General features: G+C 55.2%; 1 protein-coding gene across 1 annotated transcript in view; it reads right to left on the bottom strand.

The window, feature by feature from the left end:
- The window catches only part of COL22A1 (collagen type XXII alpha 1 chain), a 244,538-nt gene that overhangs the window by 153,999 nt on the left and 64,749 nt on the right, over positions 1 to 25,790 (bottom strand). Inside the window, exons 8-12 of the mRNA XM_021088863.2 lie at positions 23,863 to 23,943; positions 22,743 to 22,859; positions 20,103 to 20,147; positions 17,596 to 17,658; positions 13,101 to 13,139 (exon numbers count right to left, since the gene is read on the bottom strand). Coding sequence (XP_020944522.1) covers positions 13,101 to 13,139; positions 17,596 to 17,658; positions 20,103 to 20,147; positions 22,743 to 22,859; positions 23,863 to 23,943 — 345 coding nt within the window. The remainder of the gene's footprint in view (positions 1 to 13,100; positions 13,140 to 17,595; positions 17,659 to 20,102; positions 20,148 to 22,742; positions 22,860 to 23,862; positions 23,944 to 25,790) is intronic.

Genomic DNA, 25,790 nt, shown 5'->3' with positions numbered 1-25,790 from the left:
CCATCTGCGAATGAGGACGTGGGCCATTCGCTAAACGAGGGAACGGACGTATCTCGAAGTATTACTTAGAAAACACTGCGGATGTCTGCAGGATGTCGTTACATGTTTTCTTATTTCGTCCTTATAATCAGCTCTCGCGGTGGGTCTTGGTTTCTCAAAGACACATCACACGTTATATAGTTCTAGTTTTTACCTCTCCATTAAGATGTATGCATGTCTGTAATAGATACACCCACACATACTTTTAAAATTTATGCAAAATGCCTTCTATGGCCTCAACATTCTAAGTCTTTATGCTACTGGAGAGAGAGACAGACAGCTCTAGCCATGCAACCTCAAAGGCAGCCACTCTGGAAGGCTGTGTGTCACTCCTGTCATGGCCGGAAGGGTGAGAAGAGCTTTGGAAAGTGGAGGCCTCTACCCCCGATGACAGAGGAATAGATGGAATCACACCACACCAGGGCTCCCGTGGCTAAGAAATGGCACCACTGCACATGCACTATGAAAAATAAGCTGCCCGGGACAGTCACACAAGACGCCCACTCCTGCTGTCACCTAGCATTTTAACAGTGCAGGCAGGACACCTGTGCTCCCAAAACACACGATCTGCCACAAAGTGGTGTCTGCTTCTTAGGCTCCGGTCCAGGAGTGTCTAGTCCAGGAGACTAAAGAGGTAATTAATGTGAGTGGAACCGCCCAGAGGGGGCGTCCCCAGCAAGGCAGCCTGGGGAGCAGGGCTTCATGGACGTGGCAGCTGAGTGCCAGCGCAGACGAAGGGGGGCCACTTTGGAAAAATTACTTCATCTCAGAGTCTCAGTTTCACATTCCGTAAAATGGGAACAATTACAGTCTCTGTTGAGTTTTCCTAAGTGTCAAATGGCTCCACGGCGGTGTCCAGAGTTGGTCTGGAGGATGCCCATCTGATGTGTAGCTAATGCGTGTGATGGGGTGGGGAAGATCGGAGGGGTCTGTGGTCAAATGAGCTTGTGAAAAGCCCTTAAATAAAGCTCAACAGGCTCCTTGTCAGCAGGTGGTCTTGAAGCCTTAACTCCCGCGGTTGGCTGGATGGCGCTTCTCTGCCCGCCCTGCCCCGGGGCGTGGGAGGGGCTCTGCTGCTCAGCACACACGTGGGGAGGGGGGCTCTGCCTCCTCAGGGTCAAAACTGAGCCTCATACACTTGTGTCCAGGGACCAGGCTGCCATCAGCAGGGGTTCAAAAGTGTCAGAAGCGGGTGTCAACTTAGTTATAGAGTATGGAGAACAGTGGAGACAGTTTACGGTGGGCAAGCATTTTGCACCGAGGTTTTTCTGGGTGGGGTATGGGGGGGGCATTCTAATTGGTCTTTGGGAACATCTGACTCTCCCTGGCTGGACACAAAGGCAGGCAAGCCGTCAGGGGACCTTCGCAAGAAGAAGAGTGGGTCGGTGCCAAGGGCCTGGGGTTTCCTTGGGACTGTGGGAGCTGATGGGGTGCTTTCTGGGGTCAAACGGTCCTCGCCACCCTCCTAAGGGGACGGCAGCTGTGGCCCGAGATCCCTCAACCTCCACTTCCACATCCGCACGGGGCAGGGCTGGGGGGGGGGGGTCCCTGCCTGCCCCGCCCCCACCCGTCCCGAAACTCAGCAGGGACTGTGGGAGACGACGAGGGCAGAGGCAAGTGAGGAGCTGCTACTCGACACCAATCAGCACTGTCTTTGGTGTTACTGATGGCAGAACGATTAACTTAAGGTTATCACATACAATATTAAGGGGATATCACGGACGTGTATGTCACTCCGCCCCCCTCCACCTCGGCCGCCCCACTTCCCTGGGGAAGTATCAGAGCGCCCCCAACAGTCTCTCAGGAGACAGGAAGGAGCTGCGTCTCAAACCAGGATTCTGGGGGTCAGGAACCAGGGGGCTCGGCTCCCCGGATGCCCTGTCTGTCCCCAAGGCCCCCGCTTCGTCTCCTGCCCCAGCGTGTTCTGATCTAAGCAGAGGCTGTGTGCCTCCCGACAGCAGGCACCAGCCACTGACGCTGCTTCTCTAGGGGTCAGTGCACCGTTTTCAAAAGGGGGAACACGACGGAGGAACAAGGACTTCCCCTGAGGAAACGCCCCCCATGGCGCTTCTCTGCAGGGTCAAGCCCCTTGGGGTGACCTGGTGCAGAGCTCACCCCCAAGGACGGTCACCCGGTGCTGGAAAGGCCAGGTTGCCTTCGGGCGGCTGCAGGCAGAGCAGGACTCTGTGGTTCCTGCCTCTGGAATACAGGGGGCGGGGGGGGCCCCAGAGCTCCCAGGACGGGCTAATAAAGGGAGCCGGGAGGAGACCAGAGACAATGCCCGAGGGAATGCCAGAGCGTTCCGGAACCTCCCCGTGCCCACGGCTGCCACACGTCCAGCCTGGCCGGCACTGGCTAGATGCCCAGCAAGTACCCATGTGAGTCTGCCTGGTCCCAGGACAGGAGCAACACGAGGTGGGGAATCAGGGTGCCATCACTCCATGTCCAGTGTTCCCTGCACCTTAATCCCGAGCCCTGTGGGCTTGTCAGGGGACACATCGGGGACACCGTCCCACTTCACAATTAGCCTTGGGGGCATGAGACGCCCAGGGACGAAGTGAGCAGCGGGCTGCTCTACAAGAGCATGGTTTCAAGAGCCAGTGAACTGCGGCTTCAGGTCCTGCTCCATCGCTCCCCAGTAATGGCCTGAGTCAAGGCAGCAAAACGCTCTGGGTCTGTCTCCATCTGGACGTCAGCACCACACACCCAGCTGAAGGCTTTGTTTGTTTTCTCGAGGTCGGGGACAGCTGGGCAAACGGGCTTTAGAAAACTGGTGTCGTAGACCACCAGCTCCTGCTTTGTTATGGGGGGCGGGTGACCCCTACTTTAGAGTCTAAGAAACTGACGAGAAGCCTCCTTAGAGGTGGCTATTTTCTTTGTCTAGGAAGCTAACATCTGGTTTGGAATCTTGCTTTGTGTGGTTAGGCTAGCCAAGCCAGCGCTGCAAACATACGTTTTTTGAAAATTTTCCACTCTTAGATCCTCATGAGGTCCTGGCACTTCATTAGATGGGTTCCTGCCCTTGAAAACTGTGTCCCCAAGAAAAAGTCCACCTGACCCAGGTATCTGGCGTTTAGATATAACATCATAAACCACCACCATTCCCCTGCAACGACTTTCCCCTGAACGTGGGCTCAGCCACGTGCAGACGTTTTGAAGAGAAAAAGAAGCCCTACACTGCCCACTGATGCCCCATCAGGAAAGCCACGCTACCCGGCCGAGCCCGTTTCAGCATTGGTGAGACAGAGGTTCGCACAGCTTCCAGCTGAGACAGTGACTGTGGATCTAACAGGTAGACTATAAACAGTGCTAAAATGTCAGGTGTTTCTATTTTGCTGGAAATGAAGAACAAGTTCCCAAGTGCTTAGGGAGAGTCAATGAAAGAAGTGAGGAAAAGACGGGAGGCCCCCCCATCAGGAATGTTGGGCACGGGGAGATTCTTAAAGGGGACACGGTAGCTCGGGAGCCACAGTAAACTATGACAAAACGGAGAGAGAATGTGGAGGGCGGGAGGGCAGGAAGGAGGAAGGAAGGAGAGAGAGGCCAGACTGAAGACGAGGCTGCCTGCGAACCGAACAGAACACGTGACTTCCCCTCCCGGGTCTCGGCTTCACCACCGTAGAAAGGGTGGTGCTGGGAATGAGAGTACCTCTGGCCCAAAGAGGTTGGCAAGATACCTGAGACGATGCTTTGGCAGATGCTGTGGGTACAGAGAAAGTGGAAGCATCAAGTACTGTTACTTCGGATAAACCAGCAGGGACCGCCCCCCTTCACCTGTAAAAGCTGACCGTACGTAACACACATGGACCCTCTACAGACGATAACCAGGACTCAGGGAAAAGGCACCTTCCCCCTGTTCGCCCGAAGTCCAGGCCCTGATTCCACTCGAGGCTCTGACCTGTCTGCCTGCCCCGCACACATGCACTTCCTGGCCAGTTTCACTGGGAGCCTTGGGCAGGCAGCATCTGGCAGGAAATGTGCCAGAATCCCAGCCCCAGGAATTGCACGGTTATGTCACTGGGCCAAATACAGAGAAAAGAGAGAGCTGTCTCCCCTGTTCTTTTGGTTAATTAAATGTCAGGGCTTAACCCCTAAACAGGGACAGAGACGTGGCTCCTCCGTTAGAGGTGCTACATTAGTATTTGCACTCCTTCACTGGAGGAGCCGGGGCCAGACCCTTCACGCGGGGCTGGGCAGTGGTCCTCCGACTGTGGCTCCAGGACCAGCAGCACCTGAGCCTTGTCAGAAAGGCAGATTCTCTGGCCTCACCTGAGGCCCCTGGATCAGTGTGCAAGTGGGGCCAGGCCAGCGGGCTCCGCAAGCCCTCTAGGAGATTTCAGGGCTTGGTCAAGTTTGAGAACCGCTTCTCTGCGCTGTCAGAATACGGGAGCTCCATCCCTGTCTGGGCCACACAGACAGGTAAGTCCCTTGCACCTGGTCACATGGTTAATCAGCCTGTAAAACAAGGACAACAGTCCCTACCCCAACGCCAAGCGGTCTGTGCACGAGTCCCGGCTGACAGCCGCACCATAAACACCAGGGGCCGTTATTATTCCCAGATGCTGCACGAATTACGTTAGATGAACTGAAGAGAAGACACCTCCTTCGTCTATGGCAGCCCACCTGCACCACACTTCCCGAGCATGTGCTCTCCAGGCCTCCTGAGGCTCTGGGAGCTACAGAAGCCCTCCTCGGGGGAGGCGGGGACACTGCCGTTTCCCAGCTGTCGGCCGCCCTGGGGATAAGACCTCCCCAAGCTGAGGACCAGAAGATGTCAGCTGGTGTAAAAAATGGAAAACCAGGCTGGTGTAATGGTAATTACCCTTAACACTTACGAGCACTTTTTCCAAACAGAAGTCATTTATTTTCATTAGTTCCTTTCATCCTCATCGCCCTCTGAGGCGACTACGATTAGTCGCCAGTTTATAACGAGGAAGGCAAGGGTCGCAAGGGTTGAGTGACGGACCAGGGTGACGCAGCTGCTAAGCGGCCAGGCTGAGATCTGAGTCCAGCCAGTTGGTGTCCAGAGGTCACACATTCAGCCTCCCCTGCCCTCCCAGTCTGCTGTCCAGCAGCCCAGAGCTTACCCTGCGCATAAACGCTCTCGCCCTTCTCTATGAAGCCCTTGGTCCTGTGACTGGGCCGTTAGACTTGGCAAGAGACTGAGTGTCAGACAGAGCTGGAAAAAGTGCAGACTCTCCCGTTCCAGCTCTGCCGGGGGCTGTGAGAACCCGTGAACCAAAAACTTGCATGGTGTGTCGTCCTTCAGCACCACGGACAGGGCCCACGGCAGCGCGCGAATTCTTTAGTCCAACTGCCAGCATTTTGCCCCAACCTGCAGGGCTATGTGAGGGCACGTAAGCAGCTAAACTTATTTCCCCCAAAACCCTTTAATTATGATAAAAATAGAAGGCCCTCAACCACAGTTATCCAACTCAATAACCATGAATAATGCACATTAATGCACAGGCTAAGAATAGGACATGGGGGCGCTGATGGAGCCAGCGGTGAACAACAATGAGACCCAGAGCTAGAGGCATGCGGCATAAATATATCTTAGAAGTTGCACACCTACAAACACACACATATAATTTCTATTTTATGGCTCAGAGGCTCTATAATGTAGTCATTGCACAAAATAAGTTGATTCCCTCTAGGGACATGGGTTTGGAGGATCAAGAATGCCCAGACAGGAGCTTCTGTCATGGCGCAGTGGAAACGAATCTGACTAGGAACCAGGAGGTTGCAGGTTTAATCCCTGGCCTCACTCAGAGGGTTAAGGATCCGGCGTTGCCGTGAGCTGTGGTACAGGTCATAGACGTGGCTTGGATCTCTCGCTGCTGCGGCTGTGGTGTAGACCAGCAGCTCAGCTCCAATTCAATCCCTAGCCTGGGAACCTCCATATGCCACCAGTGTGGCCCTAAAAAGCCAAAAAGGAAAAAAAAAGAATGCCCAGATAAAGGCATCGCTCTGGGTGTGGACGTGGGGGATGCAGAGTCAGGCAAGCATGGCCTCAGCCCCACCCACACTGCACTCTGTGACCCTGGCCACACTCCAGCCTCCATCAAGGAGCAGCAAGAGACTGAGGCTCCTGAACTGAACAGGTGTCTTTTATCGAGAGGTCGATAGAAGGCTGATGCCATGACTCTTCCCAATACAAGACGTCACCTCTGAGACAAAGTCACTCTGCAGATAAAATCACTGAATGCTGGCCATTGGGCTGCTAGTGCCCATTTCCCATCCCATTCTTTCGGAAAGCACCTGTGAAACAAAAGTGGGCCCGTCATCCCTTGTCACATGTCTCACCAATGCCAGAGCGAGGACCCCGGGACCTGTGGAAGCATCTTGTGGTTTCTGAGGGCCTGCCCTGCGCACTGCTCTGGAGAGGAGTCGATGGAATGAAAATCCATGTGCAGGAGGTCCCACTGTGGCTCAGTGGGTTATAAACCCGACTAGTATCCAGGAGGACGGGGGTCCGATCCCTGGCCTCACTCTGTGGCTTAAGGATCCGGCGTTGCCATGAGCTGCAGTGTAGATCGCAGATGCAGCTTGGATCTGGTGTTGCTGTGGCTGTAGTGTAGGCTGGCAGCTGCAGCGCCCATTCAACCCGTGGCCTGGGAACTTCCACATGCGCAGGTGCGGCCATTGAAAAGGAAAAACAATCCACGCGCAGCGGAGCTCGCTCTTCACGCCCCACGCACCCGTGCAGTCCGCCTAACTCCCAAAATCCTCTCGTCTCCCACGTTCAGACACAGCCTGCCTTTAAAAGACACCGAAGAATGAACTAGGTCAGTGGGAAGGACCTAGTCTTTCACCCTGCGGATGGCACGGGGTGTGCCTGTCCTGTTGAGATCAGAGAGGTGTCCCTGTGAGGGCAGGTCTGACTGTCCCCTGAAGCAGGACCGCAGGCACCACTCACTACAGGGCTTCATAGGGAGGCCCCTCGGCCAGCCGAGACCTCGGGTTAATCAGGGGCAGATGAGTGGGAACAGCACAGCCACCTACCACGGCCTCTGCCCCAGCAGCTCTGCAGCGGCCTCGGTGATGTTTTACTAGACACACTTCACCACCCCCAGGCTCCTTCCCCCGTGACTCCCAGGTACAGGTGGATTCAACCTGCTCCATGTCCCATGAGGCTGTCCTTCTCCAGTCCACCAGCACAGTGCCTGGCCTGACATTTCGTAGCTGTTACTTTTTTTTTTTTTTTTTTGATAAACCAGAGCTTGTTATAAACTTTGTCCTCTTCCTACAGCTTCCACAATAAAGACATGCACGTGCGGGGGCCTTTTCCTAAGTCTCAGCAGCCTTTTCTGTGAAACGGGGATAGTGATGGTTCCCCCCCTGCCCGCGCCAGAAGGACTGACTAATAAGACAATGACCCCAGACGCACTGGCTCTGTGCACAACTCCTCAAAGGTCACTGCATAAGCATCCCCAGGATTCCAACAGGCAGGAGAGAACAATGGACATGCAAGGAGGAGGAATCAGTGCCGGGGAGGTGGGACCACAGACCTGGAACTGGCAGGAGACAAGGATGGGGGGGCATTGTTTGCGGCCAACACAGCAGGTGGGAAGTGCGCTGCAAACACGAGGGACTCCGGCAGCCAAGTAATAGAGCCCACAGAGGATGGTGTGACAGCAGCAGGATTTTAAAATCAAGGGCAAATCAAACACACGTGCATCTTTCCAAAAGTTCAGAAAGTGTGAGCCAAAGGAAGCCATCTGGAGCTCAGGAACCCCAGGCCCCCTGCCCCCTGCTGGGGGTTGATTTTTGGCATGTTGGTCCCCAAGGCCCCTCAAGCCCTGCCTTCCCTGAGAGGCTGGATCTTCATGGTTAGGAGTTCCGCTGCGACTCAGTGGGTTAGGAACCTGACTAGTATCCGTGAGGACATGGGTTCAATCCCTGGCCCTGCTCAGTGGGTTAAGGATCTGGTGTTGCCGTGAGCTGTGGTGTAGGTCAAAGACCCGACTTGGATCCTGCATTGCTGTGGCTGTGGTGTAGGCCGGCAGCTGCAGCTCTGATTCAATCCCAGCCTGGGAACTTCCATATGCCACAGGTGAGGCCCTAAAAGATAAAAATCAATCAATCAATCAAACTTCATTGTCTACAGCGATGGGGAGGAGCCCGCCTCATCCAACCCCAAATCATCAGAGACAGGAAGCCCTGGGCTTCACGGGTGCCTGGTTTGGAAGAAGCACACGGAGCAGCTACTCTTCTCAGACCTGAGGACCAGCCCGCCTCGGCTGACAGCTCTGACCTGGCCTCCTCACAGCTCTCCTGTATCATCACAACAGCTGCAGACTCTTGCCTCAGTTTTCCAGTCGGCACCATATTGGTTTAGCTTCATGGCAAACCAAGCCACGAGAACTTGCCCCGCAATGACTTCAGGGAACTCGGGGCTGCAAGAGGCACCGACAACCTCTGCAGGACCTTCGGCTGAAGTTTCTAGAAGGCAGCATCCCGGAAAGTCAGAAGAGCCCCCACTACCTGTCCAACTCAGATTCCTCTTTCATCACCAGGTTTACGGTCCCAGTAAAAATGGAAGGAAACCGTAAAAGACAAGGAACTGATGTCTGCGTGACTTAAAGTTCTGTCTGCTGCTGAGTCCACCAGCCCAGTAACATTCAACTGAGTGTCTTCTGTTTGCTCACATATTTTTTTCTGGGGCACTGCACTGTGAAATCCAAGCACGAAATCCATACGAAGTTTTATTTATTGCCGTGTGGATTTCTGTGAAAATGCTGAAGAAAGGACTTTCTGGTGGTGGTTGTTTTGGAGTTTCTCCCCCTCTACCAAGTGCTGAATAGGCGGGTGCTCATCCAAGCATGGCTCCGTGGGGCATTTTGCCCCAATTCCATTCCCCGGGGCTCCCCAGGGCCATTACCTACAAGGTGTGTGCCAGGTTCGACGAGAGGCTGTAAGGTGCCCTCCCCACCCCACCCCACCCCCGTTACTCTGCATTCCAGGGAAACTGGGTGGGCCGGGGCCGGGGGGTGGGGAGCCACACCTGTCCTAGGCTGCTCTCTGTCTGGGGGCCGCCTTCTACATCCCAACCCAACCCAACTGAAAGAGTGATGCCAGCAGCTCTCCATAAAGAAGACAAAGACCCCTGGCAGGAGGTGCTCTGCCCCTCCCCCTGTACCTGAGCCGTCACAGATGCTGGCTCAAGTGAGCCTGGACTCCACTCAGCAATATCACCTGCAGGGATCCACTTCAAAACCGATCTCTGCTTGACACCTTCACCCGACTCCAGCCGGCTCATGTCATGGCTCCAGGACTGCCAAGGCTCTCATCCCATAGCCGTGGGCCGCAGCTTCTCAGTGCAAAAGCACCGAGGCCACCATTCTGCTGGATTTGATAATGTGCCCGGACTGACCATCCGGCTCAGGGAATCAGTGCCTGGGTGGCTGAACCCAGACTCCCGCTAATGCTTTTGGATTTGCGAGGTTCTCTGCTAAGCTCTTTCCAGGGATACAATCTTTAAGCCTCTCATCGCTCTTAAGAGACCCTCCCACTGTTACTCACTGTTCTGTTCGGTGTACAGCCGAGGAAACAGGCACAAAGAACTGCGGTTACAGTGAGGCCCTCTCCAAGGTTATATGGCAGGTCCTAGGGAGAGCCCTGCCAAGGAAACGTGGAGCAGACGCTCTGGCTTCCAGACACCAGAGGGCGCTGTGGCCCCAGGAAGGGGCCACAACAGCCGCTTTGCGGGGTCCACTCCCTGAAGTCTGGGGGACCTGAGCTGAAGGACCCTCCAGATGCAAAAGGAAGCTCCCTGGACACCGCACACTCTGGCCTTGTTTTTGTTGTCTCTGAATCTTTTCTGGCCCTGGTGCTCGTGGACCACATCTCCACGGACTCAGGGACCACCCGGGAATCCTCACACCAGCAGCCTCACTGGGCTATTCATTTATTTTCTCAACGTGGAAGGAACCAGGGTGGGAGGGGACGGGGTCATCGTCCCTCTCTGCCCCGTGACTCCCCCGAACTGGTCCAAACCAGCCCAGAGCGGCGGCTGCGCCCTCTCCGCCTCACCATCCCACCCAGACAGCAAGGCCTGTGACGACGAGCTGGCGGGAGAGCAGCGTCGCCCCTGAGGCGGGCTTGCTGTGCCGGGCACTAGTCGGACCTCCCCAGGCTGCTCCTGCCGGCGGCCTCGCATCGTGGGGACTATTGTCACTCCCTTTCCCACCTTTTACGGAAAAGCAAACTTGGGCTGAGGGTGGTGGCCCAGTGGGAGACACACACTGACACCAAGTGGAGCCAGAACCTGAAGCTGAGTCTTTTGGGCTGCAGGGTCTGGGATCCAGCTACTGGCCCCTGATCCTGGTTGATGGCGGTTCGAATTCCATCCATCCATCCACTCATTTTGCACGCATTTATTTAGTGCCAGCTGTCTTGCAGACACTGTGAAGGAGGGTCCATGACTCCCTTTCTCCCCTTCTGTGCCCCCAACTCCGGGCTGCAGCAGCTCTTCTGGAGTGTTTCCTAAAGGCTTGCTTCTCCCTTTCCCACAGCCCAATCCCATACATGTTAAAACACTGAGGGAGTTTTGTGCCATGAACCCGTGGTGACTATGGGGCTGGACCAGGAACCAGAGAGGAGACCAGCTTCCAAAACGAGGCAGCCCAGGAACAGAGCATAGCACAACAGTCTTGAGCACTGGGGGCGGGGGGTGGTGGTGCTGGGAGAGTCAGGAGGCCAAGAGCTCCAGCAGTGTTTCCGATGTGTGACCTTGGGCTAGCCACTCACCTTCTCTGAGCCTCTGTTTCCTTCGCTGCAGGAAAAGGGGCGATTCAATCAGTCTTCCAGCTTGCCTTCATTTCAGCAATCACCAGTGATTGTGTTTTCTGGCCATCTTATTAACTGTGACCTTGAGCAGGTCACGTGACCTCTAAACTATGTTGTCTCATCTGTGAAACGGGCACAGGAGAGCCTTCCCTGAAGCACTGTCCTAATAATGAGTCACAGAGCACAAGACACACCTTACACAGCGCCTGGCTCTCACCCAGGCCAAGGCACGGTGTCACCGTGCTTACTCACAACACCAGAAGTACAAAACAAAAACAACACAGCCAGACCCACAGGCTCCAATCCACCCAATTCCCTTGGTCCTTCACCATCGCTTTGAAGAGAATATTCAAGCAAAAACGCCGGCCTGTTCAGCTCTGTCCCAGGGTGCGGGTGACAGGTGGCCTTCTCCCTTCGGGGGAGTCTATCGACCGCATGACTCACCCCAGCCTCGCCTCATCTTGGAGGGGAAGCAGAGACTGCTGGTTATGAAAAAGACCCCCAGGGACTCAGGCTGGGGGCGGGTGAGTGACCAAGGCTCAGAACTGCCACCTGCAAGGGCCCTTCTGCATCATCACAGGCCACCCCCTCGTTTTTACAGATGAGGAAGCAGAGACCCAGAGAGGGCGGTGACTCAGCCCAAATCACACAGCTCATATGTAGCTGTGAATTGAGACTCAAGACTTTGCTAAAAATGCCCAACAGCAAGAGAAGGTCAAACGAGGACAGAGCCAGGAGTCGTTCGGCTGCTTGTCTCTCCTGCCAGCACCGGATGTGGGAGGAGGCCTCCCCAGCTGGAACTGTGACCTGGTGGCTTTGGGTCTGAATATGGTGCTGAAGCCTGGGCTTTGGGGCACCAGGAGGTGACTCCAGGCATCAGAAGAAGAAGGCTGCCTGTCCTGAACTCAACCAGAGGGACACAGCAGCAATGCACTTGCTGCTCTCGGGAAAAGGGGGGCCTGTCAGTTTTTCCCGGTGACACCAGCCCATGAGATGGCCAGCATGTCACTCAGAGGACAGGCTGGCCCAGGAGCTGCATGTCAGTCTGGCCCTGCAGGCACGGCCCAGACGGAGCGACCTGACTTCAAGGGCAACGGCAGCCCCAGTCCTTACCCTGAAGAACATCTGGGTGTCCTGTTAAGGTAACTGAGCAGGACCCTCAGGTGCCCTCCTGGGGCAGGCCCTCGCCCCACATCCTCTGCTTCAGCTCTTCTCTGAAAGAGCTAGAAAATAGCATTCAGTGCACACTTCCTGAGTTGTTTTGCAAATGTGAACCCTCCCCGCAGCAAACGGGAGATGTTAACCACTCCATGCACCCGAGCACCAGCAGCCCCAGGCCTTCTGGAACCAAAGGATGTGCCTCCAGAATCAGTCTCCCTTTCTCTCTCACACACACATACACACGCACACACAACTGGGGTCATAGCATAAAGACATTCTGCAACGTCTTCTAAACCCCGACAAAATGTGATCTTCATTTGGGGGGTTATTAATGATTGCTCTAGCTGTGATTCTGCATCCCTGGATGCCACTGCATTATTTAGCTGTGCGACAGCTCATTTACCCTCTGCCCAGGACACAGCATCATAGCTGTTTCCAGTCTGGCTTATAAATGATGCATCGTGAAATGTGTGGGTATGTCCCTGGGCAGCGTCTTGATCTACCTCCTTGGAGTAAACAGACAGGAAAGGACCAAATAAAAGGTACTGCAGGGAGAGAACGGCCCCCTCTGAGCAGCCACGGCCTCCCCGGCTCCAGGGACACTGCATCCTGAGTGTCTAAGTGCCCAGACACTGACGAGATCCCAAGCTCCTCCGGTCGCTCCCCTCTCACATCTCTTGGCACCTGCCATGTGATCGTGCACAGATGGTCCGAGCCTTCCCACCACGGCCAACGAGGCTGCACATGTTTTGACACTGAATGCCCAGCGTGCTGGTCCTCAAACCACATCTGCAGCTGTTTCCCACTTCCCACCAGCACCGTCGGGTCCCTCTGCTCTAAGCGCCGTGACCCACCCGCCCGCAAACGAGCCCTCCCCCTGCACTTCGCTCATGCTCCTCGCTTAGCTTGGGGAGCGCTGACCGCTGTGTGCACGTCAACCGCCCGCTCAAGGGGACGACCCACACCGAGGCTGGGCACGCCGCCCAGGAGACCTCTTCCCGCCCATCCAATTCGCACCAGGCAGCACCCAACTCTCCCCAACCCGAGTCCTCCATCCTGTTCCCGGGCCACCTCCAGGGCCCTAGGAGAGACAACAGGAAAGGGCTTACCTTTTCTCCCTTTTCTCCTTGGAAAGCAGGTCCTGCGCCCTAGGAAAGGGGAGCAGAAGGCAAAGGCTTAGTACAGAGCCTCCCCGGCACGACGTCACAACGGCGGCTGCACCCGGGAGCTGAACCGGTTGGGCGCGACCTCATGAGCTCTGCCAAGGAGCCTCTAAAACACAGCTATCATTCACGGCGTGTTGAGTCTCATGAGTTTGAGCTCATTTTTCCAACAATGCAAAATGATGGTACGATTCTTGTTCCACATCAGCTTTAGTGAGACTCATCTGCAGAGGATGTAATTCATCCACCAAAAGGATACAGTCCAAGGGTTTGCGTGTATTTACAGAGCAGGGCGAGGTCACCACCATCAAGACCGCAGCGTTTTCATCCCCCCCGCAAGCATCCCGTATCCGCTAGCGGCCACGGCCCTTCTCCCACCCCCGCTCTGGGCGGACAACCTCTTCTCTGTCTCTATAGATGTGCCCGTTCTAGACATTTTAGACAAATGAAATCAGACGGTATGTGGGCTCCTACGATTGGCTTCGTAGTCCGTGTTTTCTCCACAAAGTGTTTGCAGAGCTCACCGCAGTCGCAGCAACGAGCAGCGCTCCACTTTAGTGGCGAATACCACGCCACCGCATGGATCTAACTCCCTCCATTCCCCCAGTCACCAGGCGACAAACACTCGGGTTGTTCCTACTTTGCCGTTACTATGAATAAGGCTGCTGTGAACATGTGTGCACAAGTTTTCGTGTGAACATACGTTTTCATTTCTTTTTGAAATGCACCCAGGAGAGGAAGTGCCGAGTCCGATGGTAGTTCTATGTCGAAGTCTTTAAGGACTGCCAGAGTATTTTCCAAAGCAGAGGCAGCATCTGACACTGGTGATGCACGAGGGTTGCAATCTCTCTGCAGTCCTAGCTGTTTTACCCATTACTGAAAATGGGGCACTGAAGTCCCTAACCACTGCTAGTGAATTACTTATTTGTTTCAATTCTCAATGTTCGCTTCATATATCTGAGGCACTGTTATTAGGTGTATACATGCATATAATTGCTACATGTTTCCAAAGGACTGACACTTTTTTTTTTTTTTGCTCTTTTTGTCTTTTTAGGGCTGCACCCGTGGCATATGGAGGTTCCCAGGCTAGGCGTCCAATCACAGCTGCAGCTGCCAGCCTGCACCACAGCCCCAGCAACATGGGATCCGAGCCGCGTCTACGACCTACACCACAGCTCACGGTAACACCAGATCCTTAACCCACTGAGTGAGGCCAGGGATCAAACCCGTGTCCTCACAGATGCTAGTTGGGTTCATCGACTGCTGAGCCACGATGGGAACTCCAGGATTGACACTTTTGTTGTTATAAAATGTCTCTCTTTATTGCTACTAACTTTCAGTTTTAAAGTCTATTTTGCCTGCCATTGCTATAGCCACTCCAATTGTTTTCAATGTTTTCTATTTGTAGAATGTGTATTGTGCCTTTTACTTCCGATCTATTTATACATTTGAATCTAAAGTGTGTCTTCCGTAGACGCGATACAATCGGATCCTGTTTGTATGTCCAGCCTGAAGCTCTCCGTGACTCCTGGGTTTGTTTCATACACCTCCATGCGATGCTATTTCTGACACAGTCAGACCTACATGTACCATCGAACCTTTTCTTTTCTCTGCCTCCTCCTTTCTCTGTTCCTTTAAGCCCCCTTACTGCTATTTGTTGCATTACATGAGGACTTTGCAGTGCACTATTTTAACCCCTTTAAGGATATTTTCACTGTATAGATTCGAATTATTTTCTGGGCAGCTGCTTGAGGGTTCCTATCTCCATCCTAACTTCCCAGGGTCTACCTCCGATGTACACAAACGTACTTCCAGGGAGACTTGGAAACATACGCCTCTGTGGCCTGTGACCTCTCACCCCTTTTTTGTGCTATTGCCATTGCAATTGTTAAACACCCAATGATACACCGTCATAATTATTAAACTTGCCACCCCCTGCATCCTGGCCTCAATTATTTGTGATGCTAAGTCAGCTGATCATCTTATTGGCGTTTTCTTCTACCTCATGAGTCATTTTTCTTCAGCTGTTTTCAGATGTTTTGCTTTGTATTTTTAGCATTTTTTATCATGATGTTTCTAAGGATGGCTCTCTTTGTCTATCTGGATTGGTGTCTAAGGATGGATCTCTTTGTCTGTCTGGATTGGCGTCTCTTCGGTTTCCTGAATGTGTAGGTTACGAATCTTCATCAAATTTGGGATGTACTGGCCACGATTTCTCTGATTCCTTTCTCTGCTCCTTCTCCTCCTCTCCTGGTTTTTTTCCCCCATTAGCTGCACACGGAGGCACTTCACGGGCCCCCGCATTTCTCTGCGGCTCTGTTCACTTTCCTTCATTATTTTTTCTCTCTGATCTTCAGATTACATAATCTCCACTGATGTCTTTTCAAGAATGCCGGCTCTCTCTTCAGCCGGTTCAAACCTACTACATGCCTCTCTAGCGATTTTCCTTTTCATTTCAGTTACTGTAATTTTAAGCTCTGGAATGTCCATTGGGTCTGGTTTTTTTTCTTTACAATTTCCATCTCCTTATTTCCATTCTGTATGTGATGAGATATTGTCCCAATGCTTTCCTCTGTTTCCCCAGGAATAGTTTCCTTTAGTTCTTCAGATATAATTATAACGGCTACTTTGCAGGCTTTGTCTGTTAATTCCAACATCTACGCCCTCTCCCAGGTAGTTTCTGTTGCCTGCTTTTTTTCCTGCATGTGAGTGAGAGGGTTGTTTCACTAGGCCCCACCGTACCGAGTTGATCTGATGGTTAAATGAGCCAGAAACCTGTAATGATGTAATACAGAGCCAGGCACACCATGAGTGCTGCTGAGTGTCAGCAGTTCTTCCTATTTCCATGTCATTTTGCACGGAGCAGGTGCTACCTACTCTGCCCAGGAGACAGGTATAAATGATGTGGGTGAAAAGAATGGTCCAGCAAGCGAGCACCAGACCCGAACCCAAACAGATGCAGGTTCAGACTCTGCCTCCGCCACGTGCGGGCCCTGTGATCATGAGCACGTCACGCAAGTCTGAATGCTGTGTTGAAGAAATTGTTCTAAGGAGTAAGGCGAGAACCCACGTGAAGCACCTGTGACTAAGGGCAGGTGGTGCAGCGACAATCACGAGCTGCTGGATGATGACAATGGCGGGTATGCGCCAGGCTAACTCTCTTCTGTTTCTTTAATGGCCGAGCCGTGGCCCATGGAAGTTCCCAGACCAGGGACTGAATCCGAGCCACAGCTGCAGCAATGCTGGATCCTTTAATCCACTAAACCAGGCTAGGAATCGAACGCACGCCTCCACAGCAACCAGAGCTGCCGCAGTCAGATCCCCATGGCAGGAACTCCCAGGCTAACTCTTCAAGGGGAGAGCTCTGTCTTGTCGGGGTTCTCCCCTGAGTGCTGAGAACCGAGAAGGAACTAATCATACTCACAAAAATGACTGCTTTCGTTCACGGTCCATCTACCGTTGGCCAAGCGTTTTATCGACAAAGTCGTCACTTTCTTTAATTTGTTACCAGAGTGAATTCGAGTTTTCAGAGAGGTTAAGAAACCTGCTCACAGTCACGCAGCGAACGAAGACAGGAGCCAAGGACAGTTACTGAGGTCCTTACTCTCAGCTTGTGCTACTGATGCTCCAAGATGCGCTGTGAAGGCTGGGGTTAGTGCTTCCCCTGGGCCAGGTACTCAGGAGAGCTCCTACATGCTTCTACATGCTCTACACTGTTTACACGCATTGACTCCTGTCATCCTCATAATGCAGCCAGACAGCTCATCTTATCCTTCCCCACAGATGAGGAAACTGAGGACACAACGTATCTTGCTGGAGTCAGGACTCGCTTCCCAGACGCTCGGCTCCTAAGTCCTGCTGTGCAGCATGAATCATTCGCCTCCTGACCCTCCATCTACAGTGTCTCCTCATCAGCTGGAGGATCCTGAACACAGCCTGAGCTGGGCCAGGCACTGGGGAGGCTGTGATGACACATCACCACCAAAGCATCAGAAAGTCAGCTGGTGCCGGACTGAGAAGCACCCGTGATACAGGAGCAGGAAGGGGGTGTGCGAGCCAGACCCGGGGTCGGAAAGACACCCTGGAAACCCTCGAATTGTTGAGTTTGAAGGATGAGAAAACGTGAGTGAGGCAGAGAGAGGAGGAAGGGAGAACAGGGTGGACGGAGGTCAAAGTGAACGGTGGCAGAGCACAGAGCATGTGCAATGGCCAGGTGAGAAACGAGCATCGTCACAGCCAAGCTGGGGCTCCGGATTCGGGGGGGTGGGGGGAGGATGCGGCTGGAGCAGCCAGCAGGCCTCCTGTGCCCATGGGCACGGGCTTGGACTTCATTCCCGGGGCGGGTGGGGCATGGTGCTGGCACTCAGGCCATCCTAGCTGACACATACGCCCGAGGAAAGCCCTGGTACCCGCACCAGCCACGCGACGGCTCTTTACTCACCGAATCTCCTTTCTCGCCCTTGGGCCCAGGAGCTCCAACCGGCCCGGTGGCGCCCATGTCTCCCTGAGGGTGGAAACCAGAGACGAGCACGGGTCAGGTCCTCCTCCGGGCCCCCCACTGTGGCTGCCCACGGGCCACCTTGCCCCCACTCCCTGGAAGCGGCTGACAGGGTCACTGCCAACTGCACCACGAAGCCAAGCCTCCCACCTCCCGACAGGAAGGAAGCATCTGAATGATTTCTCCAACCTCCTGATTCCAGGAACTAAGGACACCTTGAGACAGCGAGTGGATCAAAGCATCACACGCTTGTCCTGGGGAGCAGACTGGCCTCGGGGGCCAGAAGGGCCTCTAGAGGCCCCAGGTTCAAACCCCAGCTCTGCCGCCTCCCATGAAAATGTCATTAGTCCTTGGGCCTCAGGCTCCTCCTCTGTGAAATGGGCACGCAGTCATGAGCACGGACGAGATTAAGAGCATGAAGGTGCTTTGAAAACTGCCAGAGGTCAACCAGGGTCCTCCAATTATGCCATTTGTATGACATTTGTGCCCTGAGGGTCCTGGACCCTCACAAGAGCCCGTGAAGAGAGGGAAGGCAGACAGAGGAGAAAACTGTCTGCCAGGGAAGAAAAGATGCATCAATTCTAGCCCAGAACTCCACTGGCCCATGAGCACGAGGAACACAGGAGCTCTCGGCTCAGTTCCTTCTCTTTTTCTCCCCAGGATGCACTGTCAGCTCTTTCATTCAGGTCTCCTGCTTTATACGCTAAGAACATAGAGCTACTTTGCTTATGCTGTTCCCTTGGTCTGTAATGCCTTTCCCTGACTATGTTCCAGGCAGCTCCTATCCATCCTACTGGATCCACCTCGGGTGGGGCCCCCAGGCATCCTGGAGCCCTCCCCAGCGGCTTCCCCTTCTGGCCCCCGTTCCCCCACCCAGTGTTCCATCCCCCTATCCTGCTTCTGGGTCCTGGGGACGGGTCCTGTCATTCACAGCTATGTCCCCACATCCAGAGTGGGCCTGGGTCTCCAGGAGACACCTGGCCACACCTGTGGACAGGACCTGAGCTATCTCTAGGTAAACAGAGCCACTGGAATCTCAGGCGTTCACGCAGCATCTTAACCATGGGGGGGTGGGGGGTGACAATGACAACCTGACCGCAAAGTTAAAGGGCAGGATTGCAAATCAGCCACAGGGGGTGGGGTGGGAGCAGGCTCATCCGCAGTGGCTGGACCTGTCTCCTCCTTAGATGTCCCCCTCCCACCTCTTCTCTCCCAGGGCCGGGGGTTGGGCTCTGCCCCCCCGCCCCCCGGCCCTGGCTCTGGTCAACCACAGCAGGGGCCGTCGGTCCCTCAACAGCCCCTGCCTCAGACCAACATTTTCTACTTAGAGGGTCACAGACGCCAGATGTCTCTGCTCTTTCCTTCCACTGACAGCAGGGAAGCTGAGGGTGCAACCTGGGGGAGGGGTGCTCAGCGAGGCAGAGAGGCCTGCCTCCTTCTCACAGCGAACGCCCACCCGGCATCCTGGACCCAGGAGCTGCTCACCTGTGTGTGTGTCTGTGTGTGTGTGTCTGTGCACAGGTGCCCTCCCCATCCTAGCCGAGTGGGGGCAGAGAGGGGAGGGGCCAGAGAAGAGGGAGGTGAAGGTACATTCGGAGGAAGAAGGAGGAGGAGACAAAAGGGAGCTTAACTCAGCAGGTGCTCAACGGTGATGCCTGAATGATGCAGGTAAGCGGGGGAGGGGGATGAGCGGGGGTGGGGGGGGAGGGGCGGGGGAGGAACAAGTAGAGGAAGGGAGGGAGTCTTAGGTGTTTCCACACTCGGCCCCTCTTTCAAACCCCTGAGCAGGTAACGGCCACTGGGCAACAGGGACCCTCTCCCTCAGCCTCCAGGTGACCATGGGCCACTCAGCTCTCTCTGGGTCTCAGCTTTCTGAGAGCAAAAGCGTGATGCGAGAAGACAGCCCTTTCCAGCTCCGTAAGTCTGTCCCCCCAGGCCGTGACGGCGGGAGAAGAGGCTGGCTGTGACTGAGGGAGGAGGCCGTCACAGGGGAGCACCTGCCTTTGAGCAACTTGTGAGTTTGGGAAATGTGTACAAAAAGATGTTCATGCAATTTAAACAAACAGAACACGTGGTCTAAACAAACAGACTCTTTAAAGCCCAACGCCCAGGGTTTCTGGAATACGGAGGCGTGAAAGGATTGATGCAGAGTTAGCTGACCACAGAAGCTGAGCAAGGAGGACCCGAGCCCAGGCATGTGTTCTAACTCCTTGCTCACGCTTTCAGACGGAGAAGTGGAGGTTCTGGGCGGTAAAGAGATTCAGAGGTTACGGACTTTGTGCCACGTGCTCGATCCTTCCATCTCAAGAAGCTCAGAAGCAAAACACTTCAGGACAGTAATCTACACACAGTGTGGGTTTTTTGTGTGTTTCCTTTCTTACAAAGAGCAAATCTTGTAAGCAAAGGATCCTGTGGCTCTAAAGGGCCCCTGTGCCGCCTCCAGGACTGACCTTTGCCCCGGGGAGTCCCACGGCGCCATCGGAGCCCTGTTCACCCTGGAGGAAGAAAGACAAAAAGCAAACCAAGTCAGGCTCTGCTTGAAAATCCCCCTTCTCTCTTCATTCGTTGCTTATCCTCTCAGCCAGCCAGACAAACTTTACTGGAGCTGAGAGCCCTGTTCTCACACTCCCCACCTACCGGGAAACTCACATGGCCTCCAAGGACAGCCATCGGTGGAAAGAAGGTCAAGCCACTTACAAATAGCCAGCCTCACACTCCACGGGGCTCCGCTCCATGCGCCATCCACCCGTCCCTCACACCCCAGACCCACCTACGCAGCAATCAATCATGACTTAATGTTGACATGGAAAGATCCCATCTTTACCACCTGGGATTTAGGAGCTTATGGAAGTAAAGACAAGTAGACATTCTAAACACACTGTGAAAACTGCTACAGAAAAAGAGGGAGAGAAAGGGGTCATGATGTCCCGTGAATAGCAGGTGCGGACTAAACAGCTGTTGGATGGACTGCACAGATGTGAATAATGGAAGGGGGGGAGGGAGGAGGGAGGGGGGAGGAGGGAGGGAGGGAAGAGGGAGAGGGAGGAGGGAGGGAGGGAGGAGGGAGGGAGGAGGAGGGAGGGGGGGAACCATATAAGGTGGTCCGAAAAGAATTCTTTGGGGATGTCTTCAAAAGAGAGCAGCATTAGGCAGATAAAGAGAAAAAGATGCGGGCAGAAGCTCCTGCACACACAAACTCCAGCAGGCGAGGAAGACCCCTTGGAGGAACAGGAAGCTCCTGCCTACCTGGAAACTGGGAGGGGGAAGCGGAGTGAGATGAGTCTAGAAAGGCAAGCAGGACCCACCAGGGGCCACACAGGGAGGGGACAGTGGGGAGGGGTCTGGAAGCCGAGCTGAGGAGCCCAGCGGCGATCCAGCCAGTGTTTGTGAGATGCAGTGTGGGAAGATGCAGGAAGGGAGGCCGGAGCCGGCTTGACCCCAGCCTTCCCTCCCAGGGACACACCCACGGCAGGACTCCAGGGAACCAGGAACTGGGCAGAGTCCGTGCCAGCCACCGCCTGGCACAGTCCGTCTGCGTGAGCGTGAGCCAGAGCCCCCACGCAGTCACCCCTCTCATTCGGGGTTTTAAACTGAAAACAAGGATTCCAAAGACTTGGGTCTGGACAGTTGCTCTTGTCATGACGCTGACAGGTGAGAAGGAGCTCAACGCACTGTCTGCCTGTGGCCCTGCCCAGCGCCCCCTCCCCCGGCTCCCTCCCAGGCCCAACCCAGTACAGGCCGGAGGCGGGTTCCTTCAGGAAAAGCTGCAGCTCAAGCCCTGAGGGAGCTGGCTCCTCGGGGCTTCTGCAAGGCGGGCCATGGCCGGACACCCCCACCTGACTGAGCGCGCCGTGGGGGTGCTCTGGGTGGCAAGAAGAAAGGCGGGAGGGCAGGAGAATGAGGAGGGGAGAGGAGGGTGGGGAGAGTCCCCCGGGGACAGGCAGGCCTAGTGGACACAACTGTTAGGGAATCCCTAAGGCGTGTCCACTCCACTTCAAGCTCGAGTTCGTTCTTCTGCCTCGCGGCGCTCACAAAGTTGGGGAGCACCTCCTGCAGGCTGGCCCTGAGCTGGGAGGGACAGAGCAATGGACACACCAAACGCTGGACACCAGGGCCCGGGAACCACCCGTCCAGCAGGTCTTCACGAAGGGTCATGTCCATTTTGTAGGAGGTATTTGTCTTTTCTGCTCAAGCCCTCATTAAAAGGGCTGCTGGTCTACAGAAAAAGAGCAGACAAAGGCCTCGGGCAGTCAGAGACCTCTCCCCTAGGCCAGCGGGAGGCAGTGATGTTCAGAAACACACTAGTTTTTAAGATTAGAAACAAGTCGCAGAAGCGGCCCTAGAAAAAGGCAAAAGGACTAAATAAATAAATAAGAAACAAGAGGCATTAAACTCTGCTCACATCGGAGTTCCCTGGTGGCCTAGTGGTTAAGGATCTGGCATTGCCATTGCTATGGCATGAGTTCGATTCCTGGCCCAGAAACTTCTGCATGCCATGGGCATGGCCAAAAAAATATATAGATATAAACTGATACATGCATTTAGATGATATAATACAGCTAATGACAGGAAAAGTGAGAAGCAAGGGATGAAGGGGGTTCCACAGAGCACAGTGAACCCTCTGCCACCGCCCTGCTCAGTCGTACTCTCAAAGCCAATCTGGCTTTAGCTGCACACGAGTAAAGAGGCAATCGCTAGGAGCCGGCAAAACACTGGGCATCCATTAGTAACCTCAGGAGATGCTCGGTAGAGCTGAGTCTAAGGAGCTCCCCCAAGGGGCACACAATCAAGAAAGGAGAAGGCAGAGCTCCTTGCGGCACAGCGGGTTAAGAATCTGGTGTCACTGCAGCGGCTCGGGTGGCTGCTGCGGTGTGGGTTCAGTCCCTAGCCCAGAAACTTCCATGTGCCACGGGTGCAGAAGGAAGGGAAGCAGGGAGGGAGAAAGGGAGGAAGGAAGTCCGAGGAGCAAGAACAGTCCCCTGGCGCGAGAGTCATCTGGAACCTGGGGCCATGCTGCCCTGGCAGCCCACGTGCATGATGGGAAATTCCCGCCTCCACCCCTGGCTCTGCTGATCTCCCTTGGATGGTACCTTTTCTCCAGGTGGGCAGGAGCAGTTGATGGTCTTCAAAAACCCAATCTGTTCACTGCCAGAGGTGGGGGGCGGCTGGGGAGGGGGCGAGGGCTCGGTCAGCACGGTCACCTGGCACTGGAAGGAAAGCACGGTGGTCAGAACCTGGCTTCTTGCCCAGCCCCGCTCCCTGGAGCTGCCCTGGAGCTGCACGGGCGGAGGGGAGCCAGGAGCCCTGAGGGTGTCGGGCCCGGGCAGGGAGGGCAAGGAGCATCTGACCGCAGGTCCTGGTGCCCCAAGGCCTTGGCATCAGACCAGCGTGGGCCAACCGCTCTCAGCCACTTAACTGGCCTTTCAGCCACCTGCCAGAATGGCTAACACTTCTGAGCCTCAGTCTTAACCTCTGCAGAATGGGAACAAGGGCGTTCCCATCACAATGCAGTGAGGAGGGCTTAATGGGACAGGACGAGGACACCCAGCTCAGAGTCTCGAACCCAGGAGCCCAGCAGGTGCTCAGCAATGACCTATTCCCTCACCCCCACCACAGCCCTGCTCCCTCTTCCCCTCCTGCTCGTATCTGTCTTCTTCCCTTGTCTTTCTCTCCCCTCTCTCAACAGTCAGGCTCCTCTGACCCCCAGTCCCAGCCCTGGAAACAACCCCCCAGGGTGCCAGGGCCCCCGTTGTCCTGAGACAGGGCACACTCTGTACCCTAGGCACTAGACCACAGAACTGCACATAGACCTTAGCCTGCAACCCTGGGAGGCAGGACTGTGCCTGCCTTTCAAGCATCCCTGGAACTGGCACGCAAGTGGAGAGAGGGGCTGCCGGGGGGGGGGGGGCCCGGGAGAGGCAGAACCACACCGAGGGTCTGCCAGCTCTGGTCTGCCCCACCACTCCTGACCCACGGGGCCTCCCCTGTCTTGCTAACCAGCCCAGCTCACCACGGCTCCCCTCCTCTGAGCCCTGGCACCTGGATGCCATCTGCTCCTGGGAACACACTGCCAGCCTCTGCCTCTCCCTCCCAGAGCTGGGCCTCGTCGCTCCCCACAGCCCTGGGGGTTCCTGGCAGACCTGGACGGACCACACAGCCTGCTTCCCAACCCATATCTGCTTGACCAGGCACACACGAGTCTCCACTTACCGGACCCGAAGGGATGTCACAGCACGTCTCCAGCTCTGCATGTCGGGAGTCACAATAAATCACAATCCGCTGCAGGTCAAACTGGGGGGAAGGAGAGGACAGAGTGAGTCTGGGGCTCTGCCCTGCCCGAGCGCTGTCACCATCAGTCTCCAGACGCTCAGCGTGTCCCTGTATTCAGCTCTTCAGGCATCTCCACGTGGTGTCTTGAACTTCTTTTATACGAAAAATCTGCCCCATCACTTTCTTTAATACCACATAACACAAAGGGGCTGTGGAGTCGCACACAGGTGCACATACGAGCATGCACATTTGCACATGTGTACATGTGCGTGCCTGTGTGCGTGCACATGTGTGCACAGATGCACACAGCCTGGCGCATGCACGCGAGCCATGTCTGCAGATGAGGCCAGGCCCTCTGGAGGAGGCTGGCCCCAGGGTGCTGGCTCGGCCGGCCTCTCCCGGGCTATTTCTCTGCACTCTGCACCTGCACCCTGCCACATCCTGCCTCTCGGATGCTCACGTTCAAGCCTCTGCACGTGGTCCCTGAGAAACCAGCAAACTCCTAGTCCCCCCCAGAACTACACTGAGGCACCCACAGATCCTGCGATGCTCCTCCAGGGGGTGGAGCTTCACTGCCCTCCCCCACACACCCCGCCAAGTGCAGGAGGGACAGGACATGGCAGAAGTGATGGCATGTCACTTCAAGATCAGGTTATAAAAAGACTGGCTTCTGAATGGGGTGTGCGTTCTCTCCCTCTCCCCCCTCCCCCCTCATATCACTCAGCCTGGGGGTCACTGCCTGCCCCATGGGGAAGCTCACACAGAGAGGGCCACTTCCAGCAATCCCCCAGCAAGGAACTTAAGGCCCTCAGTCCAACAGCCCACAGGAGGCTGCCAGCAACCCCCGAGTGAGCTTGGAGATGGTCTTTGAGCCCCGTCTGAACTTCAAGACCACAGCAATGGCCAAGAGCTTGATGGCGACCGTATGACAGACCTTATGAAAGAGCCACCCAGCTCCGCCCCTCCCAGATTCCTAAACCACAGAAACTAGGAGACAATAACTTTTGGTTGTTTTCATCTGTTTTTTTTCGGGGGGGGGTATTTGTTATGCAGCAATTGATAACTGATACATGCCCTCTGCTGCCAAGAAGAGCTCACGGGGCCCCTTCTCCACCACTTGGCTCCTGGGTGCTACAGCTGATGCTGAACACAGCAGACTGTGCGGTGACTCCGTCCATCTCCCCCCACCCCCGGGCTCCCCATCCTGACCCTCTTTCCTCAGACACACTGAGCCCTGCTTTCCCTCCTGCGTTCCCCTCGCGGTCCCCATGCTCCCTCCAGCCTGCTCTTCCCAAGGCTGGCTCCCTCCCCGTTCACCTCTGTCACCAGCCTTCAGAGCCTGGGGTCCTCCCTGTCACTCGTCATCCTACACATCCTCATAATAGCAATTATCACAAGGCACCTTGGTTTTATGTGCATTTCTCAGTTCACCTTTTAAACCGTGCCCTCTTTGAGGCTGTGGGGCAGCCTGTGTCCTCTCTTGTCTTCCTCTGTATCCCAGCCCAGAGCAGTCCCCGACGCAGCAGATGCCCAGAGGCACTGAGCTAAGTGAGGCACTGGCTGAGGGGATGCTCGCATGCAGGGACCAACATTTATCGAGTGGAACCTGAGCCAAACCAAGGGATGGAGGGATGCTTATTTCACTAAACACCGATGCTGCAGGCTCCTGGCCTCGCACCTGCCTTGTGCTGCCCTCGGAGGCCCTGAACAAGCTGGTTGGGCAAGGGGTCGGCTCAACCTCACCCTCCTGGCGCCGGGCCGTGCCCTGTAGGTGCCTGCCTCACCGCACTGACTCGGCCCAGCAGAGACAGTAACAGATCCAGTTGTCCGCCTGTTTTATTTCCTCCAAAGACACCAGCCCACAGACA

Source organism: Sus scrofa, chromosome 4 (genome assembly GCF_054392235.1).
Source record: "Sus scrofa isolate SSC_HxYL_T2T_F1_AM1 chromosome 4, Sscrofa_HxYL_maternal_Yorkshire_Landrace_v2.0, whole genome shotgun sequence".
In the NCBI taxonomy this organism is placed as follows: domain Eukaryota; kingdom Metazoa; phylum Chordata; class Mammalia; order Artiodactyla; family Suidae; genus Sus; species Sus scrofa.
This window is presented reverse-complemented; position numbering and strand designations above follow the sequence as displayed.